Raw genomic sequence first — 18,231 nt, 5'->3', positions numbered from 1 at the left:
GGCGGTAGCCCTACTGGCCAAACTATACATTCCATCTTATGCTAATATCCCACATTCATATGACTTATGGTCACCCTAATTAGAAAGAGATGGAGGGCTCAGGTTTGACATCTCATGTGGACACACTTTTTGGCCAGTGTACACTATCCAGTTTACTCTCTACGTCCGTGGATTATCCATGCACTTGCTGTAGCTTAGAGGATATAACCAACGGAGACGCCATGTCTAAAATTTTCGGTACAAAATAGTCTGCCGTTTTTTGCGGGGGAGGGGCACATCAAATGTATAGGTACGTCATGTCAGATAAACGTCAGTTCATACATATGGTTGACGTGTGGTTGACCATTGGCCGCCTTTTTTCGACAGAGGGGAACGCCTGTTAATGGCGGCTCCATTGTTAATTACTCCGAGTGCTGTAGTCATCGCGTGATATCTTTGTGTACATAGCCTAATGGGCTCTACAAATCGCACCGAGCCCTTGTATGGCTGTATAGTTCTACGATCTGTGCCTGACATCGCTTAGAAAATTCAGGGTCATTCAATAAAAAAAATACTGATTTGATTTGATTAATGACGATTAGTGAACTTTCGTATGGAAAATAAAACCATTTCTATAAAATAAATAATCATGTTAAAGGTAAGTTGTAGTTTATTGTTTGTATGAAGTGCGACCGAGATTTAATAAATAAGTAAAAGTAATAACTTACGTTTACTTTTCCCGTAGGAAAAAGGACAAGTCACCTTTGAGGATAAGTGGGTTTCGATGCGTCCTATAGTCTTGAAGTTACTGAAGCAGGAGACTGTGACCCAGCCGGAATGGCAAGACCTTTTTGGAGCTGTCCATTCTGTGTGCTTGTGGGACGATCGGGGGCCTTACAAGTTAAGAGATGCATTGCAGCAAGATATAATGATGTACATAAAGCAAGCTCAGGCGAGGGTGCTGGCACAAAGGGAAGACCAAGCGCTGTTAAAAGCTTATATAGCTGAATGGGGCAAGTTTTTTACACAATGTAATTATCTACCCACACCATTTAGGCAGTTGGAAAATACAATCAATAACATGAGTAAAATGTCTACTTCAAATACATCCAATCAACAGAAGAAAAACAACAATAATAACAATGAAGATAGTCTCGTGCGGAAGCTGATGCTTGACTCATGGAACCAAAGTATCTTTATGGACATAAAGCAGCGATTGCAGGACTCTGCCATGAAACTTGTGCAGGCAGAACGCAATGGAGAGTCTTTTGACTCTCAGCTAGTAATAGGAGTAAGGGAATCATATGGTAAGTCATTATGATAACCACTATTTGAAAAGTATTGGTTTTAGAATATGTTAACATTGTTAACACATTCACTGCCAAGATGCCTATACATGTTGCAAGGTTTTTGGAGTACTGTTGTAACTTTTTGTCTGGCAATGAAAGTGTTAAATATTACAAAGGCGGCATAGCATGTTATTTTACTTTTGCATTCCAAATTGGTTGCTACTTGCTAGCATCTAATTGAAAACCCCTCTATTCAATAGGGGATATTACTGCAGTGTTCTGCCGCCAGAGTGCAGCACTACCGACTCAGTAAATTCATAGACTGACTTATACATACTGTGCCTTAAACTGTTTTTTGACAAGTTTTCACAGACAATAAAATATGACATTGATGCATCAAGGCGGTTTGTTAACAAGGGCCTACGGTAAACGCGAAAATCGAAATTTAGTTATCTGCCTCTTTATCGCTCGAATATGCAAGAGTGATAGAGAGATTAGATAACGAAATTTCGATTTTCTTGTTTCGCGGTAGGCCATGTGTCAATGTGGTTTGTTTACTGTATGTGCCACAAAGGTGCCACCTATGCAGAGCTTTGCCTAATATTCCCTATTCTTCCAAGAACTTGTCTTTCTAAAATTTGTAAATATTAGTTACAATGACCAAAGTCCAAACTAGCTCTTTATGGAAATTATTACTTAACTCTTGACCAATCCACAATGAGATAGGGTCATTAAGATAGTTTCTGTACACTTGGCGAAATTTGAATATAAACCTACATCGCTGCACAAATTAGGACTTATTGCAATCCTTAATGTCTCAACAATATTATATATGTATCTACATAAAAATAAATATTATTTGCTAATCAATTGTCTTGTGATGTGTTTGGGCAAAGGATACAACAGTGTTTGTTGTTGTTTTCTTGTTATATCTGTTTGGTTTAATTATTGATAATAAATACATAATTATTTTACAGTACATAATGGTTAAAACCTTTGCATTCAAATGCTTGATGTTAATGATAATGAATTTTATAGTTATACCTATTTGTCAATCCTTTACTTAATAATTTTGTTCACTAAATCAATTTTTTTTTCTCTTACAGTGAATTTGTGTTCCAACTCTGTTGACAAATTACAAATATATAGAGACAATTTTGAAGCAGCTTACATGCAAGCAACGGAAGAGTTTTACAAACTCAAAGCCAGCGAGCATTTGTCAGCAAATGGTGTGCAATCTTACATGAGATACGCAGACCAGAGACTTAAGGAGGAAGAATCTCGGGCCCACAGATACCTGGAGCCAGGCAGTGGCAGTGTGGCCGCACTCACTCAATGCTGTGAGAGAGTGCTGATCGGGGAACATCTCCCCACCTTACTAGCAGAGAGCGCACCTCTCATCAAAGCTGGAGAGATGGATAAGCTTCAACTGATGTTCCGGCTCTTGGACAGAGTGCCAGATGGTGTAACACCTATACTAAGGGATCTCGAAGCCCACATTGTATCAGCCGGTTTAGCTGACATGGTTGCTTCTGCTGATATTATAACTAGTGACTCAGAAAAATATGTAGAGAGGTTATTAGACTTATTTAAGAAATTCAGTACCTTAGCTAAGGACGCTTTTATGGATGATCCTAGATTTTTAACTGCCAGGGATAAGGCATACAAGTGTGTTGTCAATGACACTACAGTATTCAAACTTGAACTTCCATCATCTGCTCTTCTTCGTGGGACAAAAGGCACTGCTCCAGAGAGCAAGTGCCCTGAACTGCTGGCTAATTATTGTGATATGCTACTACGAAAAACGCCATTAAGTAAACGCTTAACTACAGAGCAAATAGAGTCAAGACTAAAGGATGTGTTGTTAGTGTTGAAATACATTGAAAACAAAGATGTGTTTATGAGGTACCATAAGGCCCATTTAACTAGAAGGTTAATATTAGATTCTAGCGCAGATTCAGAGAGAGAGGAGGACATGGTAGAATGGCTAAGAGAAGTTGGCATGCCTGCCGACTATGTGAACAAACTGGCGCGAATGTTCCAGGACATCAAGGTTAGTGAAGATCTCAATACGCAGTTCAGAGCAGACACGACGCGCCACGACGCCATTAATATTAAAATACTTAACGCAGGAGCTTGGGCTCGCGGCTCTGAAAGGGTCACAGTTAGTCTTCCTTTAGAGCTGGAAGATTACATACCAGAAGTTGAAGACTTTTATAAGAAAAAACATTCTGGCAGAAAACTACAATGGTACCACCACATGAGCAACGGAACCATAACGTTTGCAAATGCCGTGGGAAGGTTCGATCTCGACGTCACTACTTTCCAGATGGCCGTTTTGTTCGCGTGGAACCAAAGGCCTATGGAGAAAATAAGCTACGAAAATTTGCGTCTGGCTACCGAACTTCCCGACCCAGAGTTGAGAAGGACCCTGTGGTCGTTAGTTGCATTCCCAAAACTAAAGCGACAACTGCTGTGTTATGCCCCGGCCGTGCAGAACCCTAAAGATTTTGCTGAAAACACGACGTTTTGGGTCAATCAAGAGTTTGCTCTAATCAAAAACGGGAAACCCCAGAGACGCGGCAAAATTAACTTGATCGGAAGATTGCAGCTAAGTACTGAGCGCTCGCAAATGGAGGACAATCACTCGATCGTGCAGCTACGAATCTTGCGGACGCAAGAAGCCATCATAAAGATCTTGAAGATGAGGAAACGCATCACCAACACTGCTCTCCAGGTGAGATTACCAGCTATTCTTTTCCAACAGTTTACTATTTTTGTACGTGTACGTTGAGCGATTTCTTTATACCTCCTATCAGACAGACTTGTAAAAATACTTGCTTATTGCATTCAATCGAGGTTCCTTTGAAAATAACGACAGCTTTCCGTTTTATACCTATAAAGTATGAGACTACTACTGTGGCATTTTAAAACTATCAAATTGTTTACTTAATATTAATTGTAGGTATTGTGTGTAAGTAGTTACTATAATTTTTTATGAATCCAATTTTAAGTTATTCATATTTTTGTTACAGAGTGAACTTATAGAAATATTGAAAAATATGTTCCTGCCATCGAAAAAGATGATTAAAGAGCAATTAGAGTGGCTGATCGAACACAAGTACATGCGGCGGGACGACGAGGACATCAACACTTTTATATACATGGCCTAAATCACCTTAAATAATGTAAACCAACACAAAATGAAATAAAATCTTAATGAAATGTACTATATCTACTTTTTATTTGTAAAGAATAATAATAGTGTTTTGTCATATATTTTTTTATTAAATATAATGATAGCATAATATAAAAGTTTAACTTGACAACACAGTTAATTCTTGGCTGGTTCGATCGTTTCGCCTCCTTGAATTTGTCCCCATCCGATTAACCTGTCAAAAATAACATTGGCATAATTATTATGAAGTACATTTTGAAGCAAGTGGACCTTAAAATGCACATGTACACATGCACAGTAAAACGTGGAGAGAAATGAGAGATTTTATGCTTGCAGTTGTGGACAACTATACAAGAACAAGTCCAGTCAGGTAAATGGAATTTAACCTTTTGGACGCCAATGACCGATATATCCGCACCGCAGGTTCAACGCCAAAGACAAGACCGATTAATCGGTCACAGACCACAGAGCAACATAGACCTACGTGCATAAAGTTCAATTTCAGTTTTGACACTTCGGTGACGTGGCGTCTGAGTGACAGCTTTTGTGTTTGACACGGCGTCGAAAAGGTTAAAGAAAATGCAAATAGTGCAATAAGACATCAGCCTCCTTTGATTTTCTATTGAAATTGGTATGTTAACCTTTTCGACACATTTAAACACTTGATCTTTCGCTTGGAAGCCAAACTTAGAAGGAAAAGTTAACCTAAAACCAACATAATTATAGCCTCCTTTGATTTTCGATTGAAACTTGTTATGTTATGACTGAAATTGTTAAAAGGCGGGATACCACTAGTGTGCCGCACACTGGTGGAAACCCGCCTTTAGAGGCACATGTTATCACTTTTGGTCGTTCGTACCTTAAAGTTAAAAATATCAACCTAAAGCACATACCTCCAGTGGTTCTCGACTCTCCTGCTGAGAGCGACCTTCTCGCCGATCTCTGTGCACACGGGGTTGGTGAGCGTGATCTTGGCCAGATCGGCCTTGGTGGCTATCACACGGCCGCCGGTACTCAGCGATCCGATGTTCACCAGTAACACCTGCAATCAAAAACTTCAATATATACCTACATTGACGAAAACAAGTTTCTGTGCCAAATTATCATCGAAAGTTGGTGTATTCCCACTTGTTTTCGTCGGGCACAGATGGGAATAGGTGCATTTATACGAATCATTCCCATCGGTCCCCGCCTCATGTATGACACGGTGGTCACGTTGGCCGCGGAACAAATGGGAATACACTCGAAAGTTATACTTGTTCAGAAGTTTAGGTTTAGATCGACAAACAAAACGTATGAATGAATAAAGGACATTTTATTTCATTTGTGGCTTTGTGCCCTAACCAAGGTTGGTCTCTAAGAAGGCTCCATCAAAATGTATACTTTACTGAATCAGTTTTGGACGACTGCGGCAGCCGCCCCGCTCCGGTCGCGTGAGTCTGCGACCTTACAGTGGTCGGGTAAAAATAACACAAAGGCAAAAGACTTGAACCAACAAAGAGTCACTTTTCAAACTTAAAAGACCCTAAAAACGATTATGCAAGTAAAGGTTTCCCGTTGAAAATGGAATTAGGCGGGACATGTTGCTAGGCAGAGTGATGGCAGGTGGACTAAAATGTTAACAGAATGGTGGCCGCTTTCAAATGAAAGAAGCGCCTAGCGTCCGTTGGCTCGTTGGGTGGACGACATCCGGAAAATTGCGGGTCACTTCTGGATGAGATTAGCTCAGGACCGGGTCAAGGGGCGTACTAGAAGAGAGGCAGGCTCAGCAGTGGGCGATAAAGGGCTGATATGATAATGATGATGAAATTACCTCGTTCCTGGTCAACTTCTGTACTTTGGCGGCCTTCTTGTCGCCCTCGGTGCGCACGCCGAGCAGCCGCTTCAGCAGGTAGTACGACACCTCGAGCTTCACGAAGATGCCCGGCAGCGCGCCCACGGCTCCCAGGACCTGGTGGGATATAGCATTCATATAGTGGTGTGTATGATATGACCGAAATACATAATGCTTATTTGTAGGCGGTGTGTTGATTCAGTAGACAGGGAGGTATAGGGTTGCCTTACCAGGGGGCCTAACCAAGATGACATTAATCCTACATCGACAAAAGCCAAACGAAAAGAAAAACTTCATACCCATAGTACATACAAGCGTTGCTAAGGGTGAAATTCCATCTGTCCAATTTCTGTCTAATGTGTATTTTGTGTCACATTTTGCTTAATGGAAGAGAGAAACGCAATGACAATACCCTTAGTTCGGGGCTAGGTCGATCTGTGTATGATAGTTGGTAAATATTTATCATCTGTTAGGTGAACTAACCTGGCCGGGAGCGCGACACAGGGTGGGTTCGATCTCGGTGCCGACGCCGATGAGCCCGCCGGGCACGGCGTACTGCAGCTCGTTCTGCTCCGTGTAGAGCGACACGATGTATACAGCAAGGTGAACTAACCTGGCCGACAAGTCGGTCAGCGCGACACAGGGTGGGTTCGATCTTGGGGCCAACGCCGATGAGCCCGCCGGGCACGGCGTACTGCAACTCGTTCTGCTCCGTGTAGAGCGACACGATGTATACAGCAAGGTGAACTAACCTGGCCGACAAGTCGGTCAGCGCGACACAGGGTGGGTTCGATCTTGGGGCCAACGCCGATGAGCCCGCCGGGCACGGCGTACTGCAACTCGTTCTGCTCCGTGTAGAGCGACACGATGTATACAGCAAGGTGAACTAACCTGGCCGACAAGTCGGTCAGCGCGACACAGGGTGGGTTCGATCTTGGGGCCAACGCCGATGAGCCCGCCGGGCACGGCGTACTGCAACTCGTTCTGCTCCGTGTAGAGCGACACGATGTATACAGCAAGGTGAACTAACCTGGCCGACAAGTCGGTCAGCGCGACACAGGGTGGGTTCGATCTTGGTGCCAACGCCGATGAGCCCGCCGGGCACGGCGTACTGCAGCTCGTTCTGCTCCGTGTAGAGCGAGACGATGTATACAGCAAGGTGAACTAACCTGGCCGACAAGTCTGTCAGCGCAACACAGGGTGGGTTCGATCTTGGTGCCAACGCCGATGAGCCCGCCGGGCACGGCGTACTGCAGCTCGTTCTGCTCCGTGTAGAGCGAGACGATGTATACAGCAAGGTGAACTAACCTGGCCGACAAGTCGGTCAGCGCGACACAGGGTGGGTTCGATCTTGGTGCCGACGCCGATGAGCCCGCCGGGCACGGCGTACTGCAGCTCGTTCTGCTCCGTGTAGAGCGACACGATGCGCGAGAATATTGGCTGGCAGGTCAGCTTGCCGTCGGCGTCCTTTGACACCAGACCCGGTCGCACCTGCGTAACACATACAAAGGTTAAAACAAGTTTTATGTAAAAAAAAAGTATACAAGCTTTATTTATTTATTTTAACTTTATTGCACAAAGTATATACAAAAATGTACAAATGGCGGACTTAATGCCAAATGGCATTCTCTACCAGTCAACCATAGGGCCAAACAGACATCTACAATTGGTGCAGAGAGAGAAATATACCTATTCAGTGAATATAAAAAAAGCAAATTATACATATAAACTACATAAATAAATAAAATATATATAAACTACTACATATTTATACAATACATACTATAAATATAATAATGATGGATATTATTCGAACTATTGTTTTAGCAAATGCTTACGCAACAACCGCTTAAAAGAAAACTTACTTGGAGCTTGTCTAATATTTAGAGGGAGTGAATTCCAAAGACGACTAGCCTGGACGGCGAAAGAATTAGTCATAAAACCAGTACGGTGAGAAGGTATGGTCAGTTTGAGAACGCGGGAGGTACGCAGCTCACATCCTTACTTACTGCAGACTGCTTTTCTTTCAACAAACACAAATGAGGTTGCGTCGCTTTATCAAAGAGTTCCTAAGGCCACCTCCAGTCTCCATCGTCAGATGCTGGATTCGATGGTACATTACATTGTATTGTCACCCAACTTACATAACTATGTGAAGTTTCAGCTTAATCAAATAATGGGAAGTAAGTCTAAATTTAGCCTGCAAAGTTTGATTACAAAATATTGGTCAAGTGAAACTAAATAAAAGCTTGTAAAGTTAGATACTTATAAGATCTCAAGAGTTTTAAAGCGATGCGCTTGATAGCGCTGTGATATGTAAAAAAAATACAAAACGGTGAAGCGTGCTACGCTAGAATGGTCGTATGGATCGAATAGGTGGGACAGTGACAGTACCTCGATCTCCATGCCGACAGTGAGCACTCCCTGCAGGATGGAGCCGCCAGCGACACCCCCACGAAGGTCGTCGACCTCACAACCTGGTTTGTTCACGTCGAAGGAACGGATGACGATCATGCGAGGGGGGGAGGTGAAGTCTCGCAGCGGTACTGGGATCTTCTTTGTGACATACTCGCAAAGTACCTGCGTAAGAAAACAATAGTTATTTGACTCATTTCTCAATTACTTCTTGCTTGAAAAATGTTAGAGTACTAATTTTATACCAAGGTTTTTTTCATCATTTGCAAACACGCTGTTTCGTGTCGTAATCGTGGATGCAACTGAAATGAGCTGTCGGTATGCGTGGATACGAGGATTTTTTTACATCCTTAGTTTCTTTTATCCCTAAAATAGCTCTCCTGGTTCCCAAGTAAACAAGTAAAGAACAAAATTAGGCCTATTATATCAGTTTTTGCGTTTCCTTCTCTGCCCTTTTATCGAAACTTACTTCAATATTGTAAGTATTTGAGCTGAACTGATATAGGGATAGGGATGAAGAAGAGTCCAACCCTTGGGAAATTGGCGATCTGCTCGTGCTGCACCTTGGCCTGACCTTCCTTCGCCAGATCTCATTCTACATTAGGGTGCCTTAAATCTCAACCTACAAGTCCAAAAACTGTGGATGATAAAGGTATGACGTAATAGCCTAAGCCATAAAACACGTGGGGCCGGGGGCCAACTTTTGTTGTATTGCCTAGATGCGGTCTTCACCTCCAGCAACGGACTTCAGTTGGTTGATGTAATTACCTCGATATTGTACTTGAGCTGAGCTGAAATGGGGATAATCGGAGCCCCTTCAGCCACGGTGCCCTGCACGAACTTGACGATCTGCTCGTGCTGCTCCTTGGCCTGGCCTTCCTTCACCAGGTCGATCTTGTTCTGCAAGATGAGGATGTGCTTCAACTTCATGATCTCGATGGCGGCCAAGTGTTCGCTGGTCTGCGGTTGCGGGCATGACTCATTGCCTGTGGAATAGGTACGTATAAATGTATCAAGGGTCCGTGGTATATTAATAGGGAATATTCCGCCAAACTCTGCGTAGGGGGCACCACTACCACCATCCATTATAATCTGAGGGTCTACCGCGAAACAAGAAAATCGAAATTTTGTTATCTAACCTGTCTATTATATTAATCTTGCATACGAGTATTCGAGCGATAAAGAGGCAGATAAGTAATTTAGAATTGCGCGCCCCGGCGTAGGTCCTTTGTAAACAAACCGCCTTGTTGCATCAATGTCATATTTTATTATAGGCGCTAGTGCTGCACTCTGGCGGCAGAACATTGCAGTAATAGCCCCTATTCTTATCTCTTAAAGGCTTATCCAGATCTAGGGGAACCGCGAACGCAAATGTTTTTGTTTGCGAAAGGCGCACCGTGTGAATTTATTAATTTGGGTGTAAAATAATGAATATTTTTGGGATTTTAACCTCACAGGCTCACACTCCGTATGTATAAGTATGGTAGTAAAGATAAATTGAATTATTAGATTATTACCTACCTACTGCATAACAACAAATACTAAAAACTGGTCAAGCGTGAGTTTATTAGTGTTCTCTGTGTGAAGAAGCATCGCAAAAAGGGTATATTTTTTATTTGCACCTAATGATGAAAGTTGAAACATACCAGCAAAGAGAAGTAGAGCCGCTTCCAAAACCGCAGCACCATTAAGCATAGTTGCCATAAATCGTGCCCGGGGCAGTCGAAACTGGCATATCTGACAAGTTGGAAGCCTCTACCCGTTCTATAGTTATACATAGGTACCAGTAATGAGCATTGAGCAGTAGAGCCGCGTGCATGATCGCGGCACCGTTAAGCATGGTTGTCATGAGGATGTCATGCCTGGGCACGAGCTGGAAGCCGTATACAGTCTGTAGGAAATGATACGTACCGGCGTCGGCAATGAGCAGTAGAGCCGCGGCGCCGTTAATCATGGTCGCCATGAATCGTGCCCGGGGCAGTCGAAGCTGACATGTCTGACAAGTTGGAAGTGGAAGCCCTACCATGCAGGTCTATTATGATACGAACCAGCAATGAGCAGTAGAGCTGCGTCCATGACCGCGGCGCCGTTAAGCATGGTTGCCATGAGGATGTCGTGCCCGGGGCAGTCGACGAAGCTGACATGTCTGACGAGCTGGAAGCGGCCGGAGCAGTTGGCGCGCAGACACGGGAAGTTGTCGTCCTTCGACGACCCGCCGGAGATGAACGAGGTGGGCCGGGGGCACTTCGGGTTGTCGCATTTGTAGATCTTCGCGTTCGCGTAACCTAGGTTACAATGCAATGTTGTTAGATTTTGGGACCATAATTATGTATTTACTCATAAAGTCAAAGTCAAAGTGTTTTTATTTGTGAGTATATGTCAAACTGATTACAGTGGCGGTAAATAAATATTTGTAGCACTATATCCTGCCTGATGGCGTACAAAAACTTGAATTATTTCCTTACATACTAACATGCGAAATAAATTTACATATCTATATATATATATATATATATATATATACCTAGTCATTATTAATATTAAAGTCATATCATATCAAATCAGAACCATTAAAATTATACAGCAAAAATTCAGAAATAGTGTAAAAACAATTATCAATTAAAAATGTCAGTAGTTTGTGCTTAAACTGATTTATGGGTAACATTCTGAATGGGACAGGCAATTTGTTATAAATCTTACTAGCTAAGCAGAACACACTTTTGCGCATTAGTGCAGTTTTTGCGGAAACAGGAAAGAGATTCTGAGGATACCTGGAATCTCTAGCAAATACCTCAGAGACCGTCCTGAATAGTGTTGGCTTTGTTTTGATGTACATCGCAATCTCAAAAATGTAGAGGCACGGCAAAGTAAGAATTTTCAGTTCTTTAAAATGTGGCACACAGCTATCTGTTAGGTGAAGCCCTCGAATCGCTTTCACGCATTTCTTCTGTGCCATAAAGACGGCTTCCCTGTTAACTGAGTTACCCCAATAAATGATTCCATAGCGTAAGGTAGAGCCAACGAAACTGTGATAAGCCATCATCACAGCCTCTGTACTGACTTGCTTGGAAAGCTTGTACAAAGCGAAAGCATATTTATTTAATTTTTTACAAACGGTCTCAGTATGAGCTGTCCAATTTAAATGATTGTCAATCTGGACTCCTAAAAAACTTGTGTTGCTTACTGATTCTATAACTGTTCCTTCATAATTGCAATCAATGGGTCTCATTACTTTTCTTTGATAAAAATGCATTATTTTTGTTTTATTTAGATTTATTGTTAAATTATTGTTCTTGAGCCATTCAATTATAGTATGTAAAGTGTAGGGGAGAAGGGGGCAGCTATCACTGGAGGCAGCTTAGAACAAATGCGTTTTAAAATGTATTTTTGATGCGATAATGATACAAATCCATATTTTGGGCTTGCAACATCGACCCACACAACTGTCACCTGACATATTTGAAGTTTGACAGAACATGAACGAACCAGTAGCTTATTTTGTTTTCGATGCTACCCGTTAGCGGTATTTGTGCAGATTTGTAAGGTTTCTCAGGCTGTATTTGAAGGAAGTGGTTAGTGAAACTTAATTTATTAGATAGAACAATCTATTATGTTTAGTGACGAAGGATGAATAATCAAAATTTGCGATGTTTCTACAAAATAACGACGTTTATTTTTTTAAGTAGGTGTTGGGGTAGTTATGAAAAATAAATAGGAGGCAGTTTTGATTAGCAGTCTGTTCAAAACTACCCCGGCCATAAGAAATGTTCATAACTGCCCCGATATTGACTGGCATTTGGTATGTAAATTAAAACCGTAATAATATTTTACGTAAGAATCACATCACATAGAACCAAAATATAATAAATACTCATATAATCCACTGTTAAAACATTATTGGGGTAGTTTTGAAAAATGGTATGTGCAAAACTGCCTCAAGGGGGTAGCTTTAGTAAGATTACAATACTTTTCAAAGGTACCCCCATTGAGGCACCTATGAACACTCCAAAAAACATGAATGTACAAAACTACCCCATCTCTGTTGTAACTGCAAATTATACGAGTAAACTGTTAACACGATTATTTCTAGTGACAAACTGTGCCAAGTACCGATAAAAAAAATGCGTATATCTCGATATTATTGCCGTTACAGCCCATTTTTCAAATCTGCCCCATGTAAGTTCAAAGCTACCCACTCTTGGGGCAGTATCGAACATTATTCCTTGAGTTGCAAAAATCTAATTTGTACTATTATCTTTAGCATTATATATGTGCAAATACAGTAATTACATACGTTAATAACGTAGGTTATTGTGTAGAGGCTTAAAACTGGTTTCAATAAGTAATATTTTGAACTATGACAATTAATGTAAAAAGTGTACCAGGCCCCCTCTCCCCTAATTAATTTCATATTCATAGTCTCTATCATCTTTGCTAATCATCATAGTTTTACTAATTTCTGTTAGTCACGGTAGTTCTTATACTGCCATTACTGGACGATGATACTGATTTTGCTAAAGTTACAGGTGTTTATTTTATCTCGATGAGTATCTAACTTATTATGGATAAGTACTTAAGATTTATGGCATTACTCATTGTTATTGACAATTCTACTGTTTGTTATTGTTAGAAAAATACCACATTTAACAGAGTTTTGTAAGAGTTTGCCGTTTTATGAATAAGGGTAGGAAGAGTAGAAAGCGTAATAGAAATAACCACTTATAGGAATCTCAAGGAGCCTCGAACGTCGTTTTAAGTAGACTAAGAACTCACAAGATTTTTGTGGAGTAGACTAAGAACTCACAAGATTTTTGTGGGTGACTTGCTGACTTAAGGAGCCGCAATCATAACTCCAAAGAGCCACGCTTTAGATACCGACCCCTGGTCTAGTTAACATGTCTAATTTAGTTAATGCGTGTTTAAGTCTATAGAAAACAGGCCTGATTCATTTAATTGAAATGATTCGTCATTCAAATTATACTATTTGGGCCTTTTTACATATCTTTGACCTAGTTGGCTCAAAAGATAATTTACTTGCTTTGGCTTTAATCCTTTACAAAGACAACATTTTTGCTTTATGTTTGTTACCGTTAAAAACTCGAACTGAAAAAATCGCTATTAAAACTAGTTTTCTCCGAGGAAGTTATTTCACTAAAAAGGGGGTTTTTATGGAGACATTACCTATAAAGCAAAAAAAAGTCTGTAAGTATTGAATGAAATATGTGATTAATAAAAATTTACTATTTTGATGAAAATGCAAAATCATACAATATTTTACTTCTAAGTAGTATTGATGAGTTGTTGTTAACACATTTACATGAAGACGGTCATCTGTTAAAGAATAAAACAATAATGAATATTAATAAATTTATTATCATAATACTTGATATACAATCCATAAAATTAAAACATGCACCACAGAGCATGTTACAAAGAGAGACAATGGCAGAAGTGGCTAAGCGGGTCAATTGTCTATGTATAATTATCAACACAGGTTTTTACTTCTTATTGTCTGCCAAAAAGTAATGTTCAAATTATTTTAAACACCTCGTTCGCTTAGTCACTTCTGCTGCTGACTGTAGCTTCAACAACCAATGGTTCTGAAATCATAATCATCCTAATATTAATAAACATATTTCTAAAATGAAACATCTAAGGAAGAACTCAATATTTCAGCTTAAATACCGAAATTCTACACGTCCAATTTTATTACTTAATTATACCCTATTACACATATCTTTCATGTCACTATTTTAACAAACGCTTATAGTATTTGAAAAATGTATATAATTGTTCAGTTATACATTGTGAAAATGAACCTATTTTATCTCACACAGTAAACTTCTCATTTCATAACCATATATATAACAAGAGTATTGTAAGAGACGTAAAAGCTAACAACCGGGAAAAGTTTTATAAAAAAGTCTATAACTGTTACATAAAAATATGCAACACAACAGTGATTGTTATTTCATAAAGATCAAAGGCGCTTAGACTAAGGCACTAATTTAATTCAAGACTTAAAGAGATTCAGTGTGTACTTGTGTAGACACTTGTGATATTGTAAGTAAAATAAGCACTTGGAAATTATACTCATTTTGTAAAACTGAACTACTTGTTTGTACAATTTAAAATAAGTATTTTCTACATTTCATGGTGCCACATTTACATTCCGTTCTGTTTCTTAGCATGCTCATATTTTGCTGTTGAATTTCAAATCTGGACTTCGCAGGAGAGGCAGGGGAGTCTGCGGTGGTTGCTTCATCACCATTCGGAATACTTGCGTCGTCTGCCTCCACCATGGGTCTCCGAGGCGCATGGCTGCCAGGTTCTTCATCATTATCATTTGCTTTCTGCAAATAATCGAAACATATTTCTTCTCCGGCATCAATATCCCGTGTCGCAAACAATGCCAGCATTGGAAGATTAGGATCAAGACAATCAGCCCACACGGCCCACACTCCCAAGTTTGGGTCACAGGAGTGGTTTATAAAATGTGATATATTCCCAAGATGCGCTGCATCAACTACAAAAGGATTTTCTACAGAGTTAAAATCCAGGTCAAACAGATATGTCAAGCCATTAGCATCATATTCCCTCCCACGTTTCTCAGCCTCTTCAAAAGTAATTACTTCTCCTACATATTGACAGATAAATTGTCCCTGTTTTATGTTCTGTTCTGTTCTGACCCCCCACCCACAGCCATTGGCCGTTCTGTAGATACATAGCTTGATGTTTCTTCCTCCTTGAACAACTCTGTTGTTGCAATCTGCTGAACATTTGCAGGCTTTGTTGCACTCGTAAATTGGTGTCCCAGATGCGACGCGTAATCTCTTGTTGACAGTGTATGCAAACAGGCCTGCCTGCATTCCGCAGCAGGACTTAGAGCGGCAGTTGCAGGCAGTGCAGTCACACCCTATTGGAGGGTCATCTGGAATGGTCACACCTACACCAGGAATAGACTGATTTATGTATGTGAAGTTTTCCGGTGGACCAGCCAAATCAACCTCATTTTCTATAGTAAGTTTCTTTGATTTATCAACTTGATTTATGTGTTGCTCCCATTGTTTTAAGGACATCATTTGACGGCATCGCTTTCTACACAACACATAGAGTTGATATATATTTCTAGTATCTTGAACAAGTTCTGTGGCAAATTGTTCCTCTTCCAGAGGTAAAATGATCATGGAGAGCAATTTAATTGTTAATGCCTCCTTTAATTTGTATATGTCAGTCTCATCTACTTCATCTATTCTAGCTATTAAGTTATCTTCACTGAGTAAATCTCCAAATGATATTTCATTTTTTAATTTATCAATACTTTCGCAGTATGTTAATTCTTTATCAGTAAGAAATTCTCGCAGAAGTTCTGGACAGTTGTCAAGATGTGCCAGCGGTTCCCATGTGTTATCATCATCATCAAAACCTTTCCATTTTATATAAAAATATTCTTGGCCATTTTCAAATTTGATGTCAACAATTTTTTCTATTATGTAGTCATCTTCCTGCTTCACCTTGCCTTTCTTCTGTTTCTTGGCAACGGGCATATCATCTTCCCCAGGCTCTAGTGAATGGTTTCTCTTTCTTGATTTTCTCAACTTTTCCGCATACATATTCTCATCTTTCTCATCAGCTCTTTCACGAAACAACCTCAACACTGAGTCCGACAGGCGCTCTGCAACATACCATGTGAATAAGTTTAGTAAATGCTAGATTAACTCAGGTAAGAATTTACAGTGTAAATATGTTCACATTTACCTTACTTATAGACCTATTCACATGGTACATTGTACAACTACTGCATAATTTTGCAAGCCATAAAAAAGATACTGTAAAACTGATTCTTATCTGTGAGTTTATAATCTACTAGCTCACACTTCATTAAATCTAAATATCCATACTCAATTAAAATGAAACATGAAGCTCATATAGCAAAGCATAATTTTTCAGAAATAAAAAAAATATTGTACATAATAGAAAAAAAAAGTTAATGATTATTAGTTGCTATAATGATGCAATACCTTAATGAAGGCATGATGAATTATGAAATTAGTTTATTTTAATAGAACCATAATGCTGAACGGAATGCTAAATTTAATAGCAGATGCAATATTAGATTAATCTCTAGCTACCCAGACGTCAAAACATGCCAAGCCAAATGATATTTTGATTTTTCCAAAAAAGATTCAAATTAGAATGGAATGGGAGACTTTTACAGGTTTCTGGGCAGCTATAGGTTAAGGCTTAAGACAGAATTTTGTAAAAATAGATTAGGTATCAATGGTGTTTTTTTTTAAATACCACAATGAACCAAAACATACAGTAATTAAAGTTGGTAAATAAATACATACCTAATTTGATAGTAATATTCCTTTCCAGTTCATTCTTGAATCTGACAGTCTGCACTCCTGAGATTGCTTTCACAACTGTTGACTTTCCGTGAGCTACATGCCCAATGGTACCAATATTAATTGTGGCTTGTCTGGAGATCACTTCAGGAGACAGAGCTGACAATTTTGTGATATCCTGAAATAGTTAAAGTAATGATTAACTATTTAATAAGGCAATGATGATTCTAAGACACCAAATAATTATATCTTGAGAACCTTACTGAATTTAGTCACACTTACAGAACAGAATAGTATAGCAATGTATACCAAGTTAAAATAAAGTAAGTAACAGAGTAGAGGCAATGAATAACCAATCCAGACTTATGTTTCTACTATATTTTCAACGAATTTCAGAGAATGAAAATTTCATGTGCTATTTTCGAAATTCAACATAAAAATGTATTGTCAAAACGTATCGCACTAGCAAATTTGGACTTTAAGCTTTTTTTTCAAAGAAATCACTTGGACTCAAGCGAAATGGTGCTTTATCTCTTTTTTGTACTTACAAGTTTGGTTAAGTCTTGCTGATGCAAGTTTGACTTGGCAGTCTGTCCTTCACTCGATGCCATGTTTCAGCCGCAGATAGTAACCCTTGTTGTGCCGTCTACAAATAATGGTAATGATAAATAGTTTTACTCGAGTCGTAGTGCACTGTTGCCCCTGAATTTAAACTATTTCACCTCACAAAATTTGTAGATTTCGTGGCGGGATGGCGCGGCTAGTGGCATGGATGTATAGGCATAAACTAAATTTTATTTTTTTACGTATTTGACAAGCTCCATAGACAACTACATTCTAGATGCTCTATTGAGAGCGGTAAAACAAGACGCTTGAATAGTATAGTACTGTTAGTGTTGCAAGTACAAAAAATTGTACTGCATGTGTGTAATCAGCCTTATCCCCTGTGATGAGTTTTGATCAAGGCCTGTGGGGCTACCGCGAATACCGAAAATCGTCAATTGCGGGCAATTCTGACAGATAAAACACGGTTTGCTACCGCGAAGACAGACGTCATCGAGCGGCCCGTTCGAAAGACGATTATGGATCGAATAACGTTCCATAGACCTACCGCGAAACGCAATTTTCGGAGTTTTTGACAGCACGAAATTCGAAAAGAACTGTCAAAACACACGTTACCTCAAGAGC

At 39.9% G+C, this 18,231-nt stretch overlaps 3 protein-coding genes across 4 annotated transcripts; 1 reads left to right on the top strand and 2 right to left on the bottom strand.

Annotated features, from left to right (window-relative positions):
• The first annotated feature begins 481 nt into the window (after nt 1-481).
• LOC134794362 (cullin-5) lies at nt 482-4,497 on the top strand. The gene is made up of 4 exons (XM_063766161.1): nt 482-637; nt 725-1,286; nt 2,375-4,005; nt 4,304-4,497. The coding sequence occupies exons 1-4, from the start codon at nt 629-631 to the stop codon at nt 4,439-4,441; spliced, it is 2,340 nt and encodes a 779-aa protein (XP_063622231.1). The 5' UTR covers nt 482-628; the 3' UTR covers nt 4,442-4,497.
• A 63-nt stretch (nt 4,498-4,560) lies between these two features.
• Nucleotides 4,561-17,868, bottom strand: LOC134794390 (eukaryotic translation initiation factor 2 subunit 3). 2 transcript variants are annotated; one of them, XM_063766198.1, is made up of 10 exons: nt 17,766-17,868; nt 17,592-17,689; nt 17,047-17,221; nt 10,744-10,980; nt 9,464-9,681; nt 8,675-8,860; nt 7,589-7,771; nt 6,260-6,397; nt 5,340-5,488; nt 4,561-4,660 (listed from the first exon to the last, which is right to left on the bottom strand). In XM_063766198.1, the coding sequence occupies exons 2-10, from the start codon at nt 17,652-17,654 to the stop codon at nt 4,603-4,605; spliced, it is 1,407 nt and encodes a 468-aa protein (XP_063622268.1). In that variant the 5' UTR covers nt 17,655-17,689; nt 17,766-17,868; the 3' UTR covers nt 4,561-4,602. The 2 variants fall into 2 exon arrangements, with proteins under 2 accessions (XP_063622268.1, XP_063622267.1); XM_063766197.1 differs by having other exon boundaries at nt 17,592-17,822.
• Nucleotides 14,049-16,509, bottom strand: LOC134794388 (histone-lysine N-methyltransferase SUV39H2). Its single transcript, XM_063766192.1, has one exon. The coding sequence runs from the start codon at nt 16,306-16,308 to the stop codon at nt 14,824-14,826; it is 1,485 nt and encodes a 494-aa protein (XP_063622262.1). The 5' UTR covers nt 16,309-16,509; the 3' UTR covers nt 14,049-14,823.
• Nucleotides 17,869-18,231: the final 363 nt, after the last annotated feature.

Source organism: Cydia splendana, chromosome 10, assembly GCF_910591565.1.
Source record: "Cydia splendana chromosome 10, ilCydSple1.2, whole genome shotgun sequence".
Classification (NCBI taxonomy): Eukaryota; Metazoa; Arthropoda; class Insecta; order Lepidoptera; family Tortricidae; genus Cydia; species Cydia splendana.
Note: the sequence above shows the minus strand (reverse complement) of the source record. Positions and strands in the feature narration are given on the sequence as shown.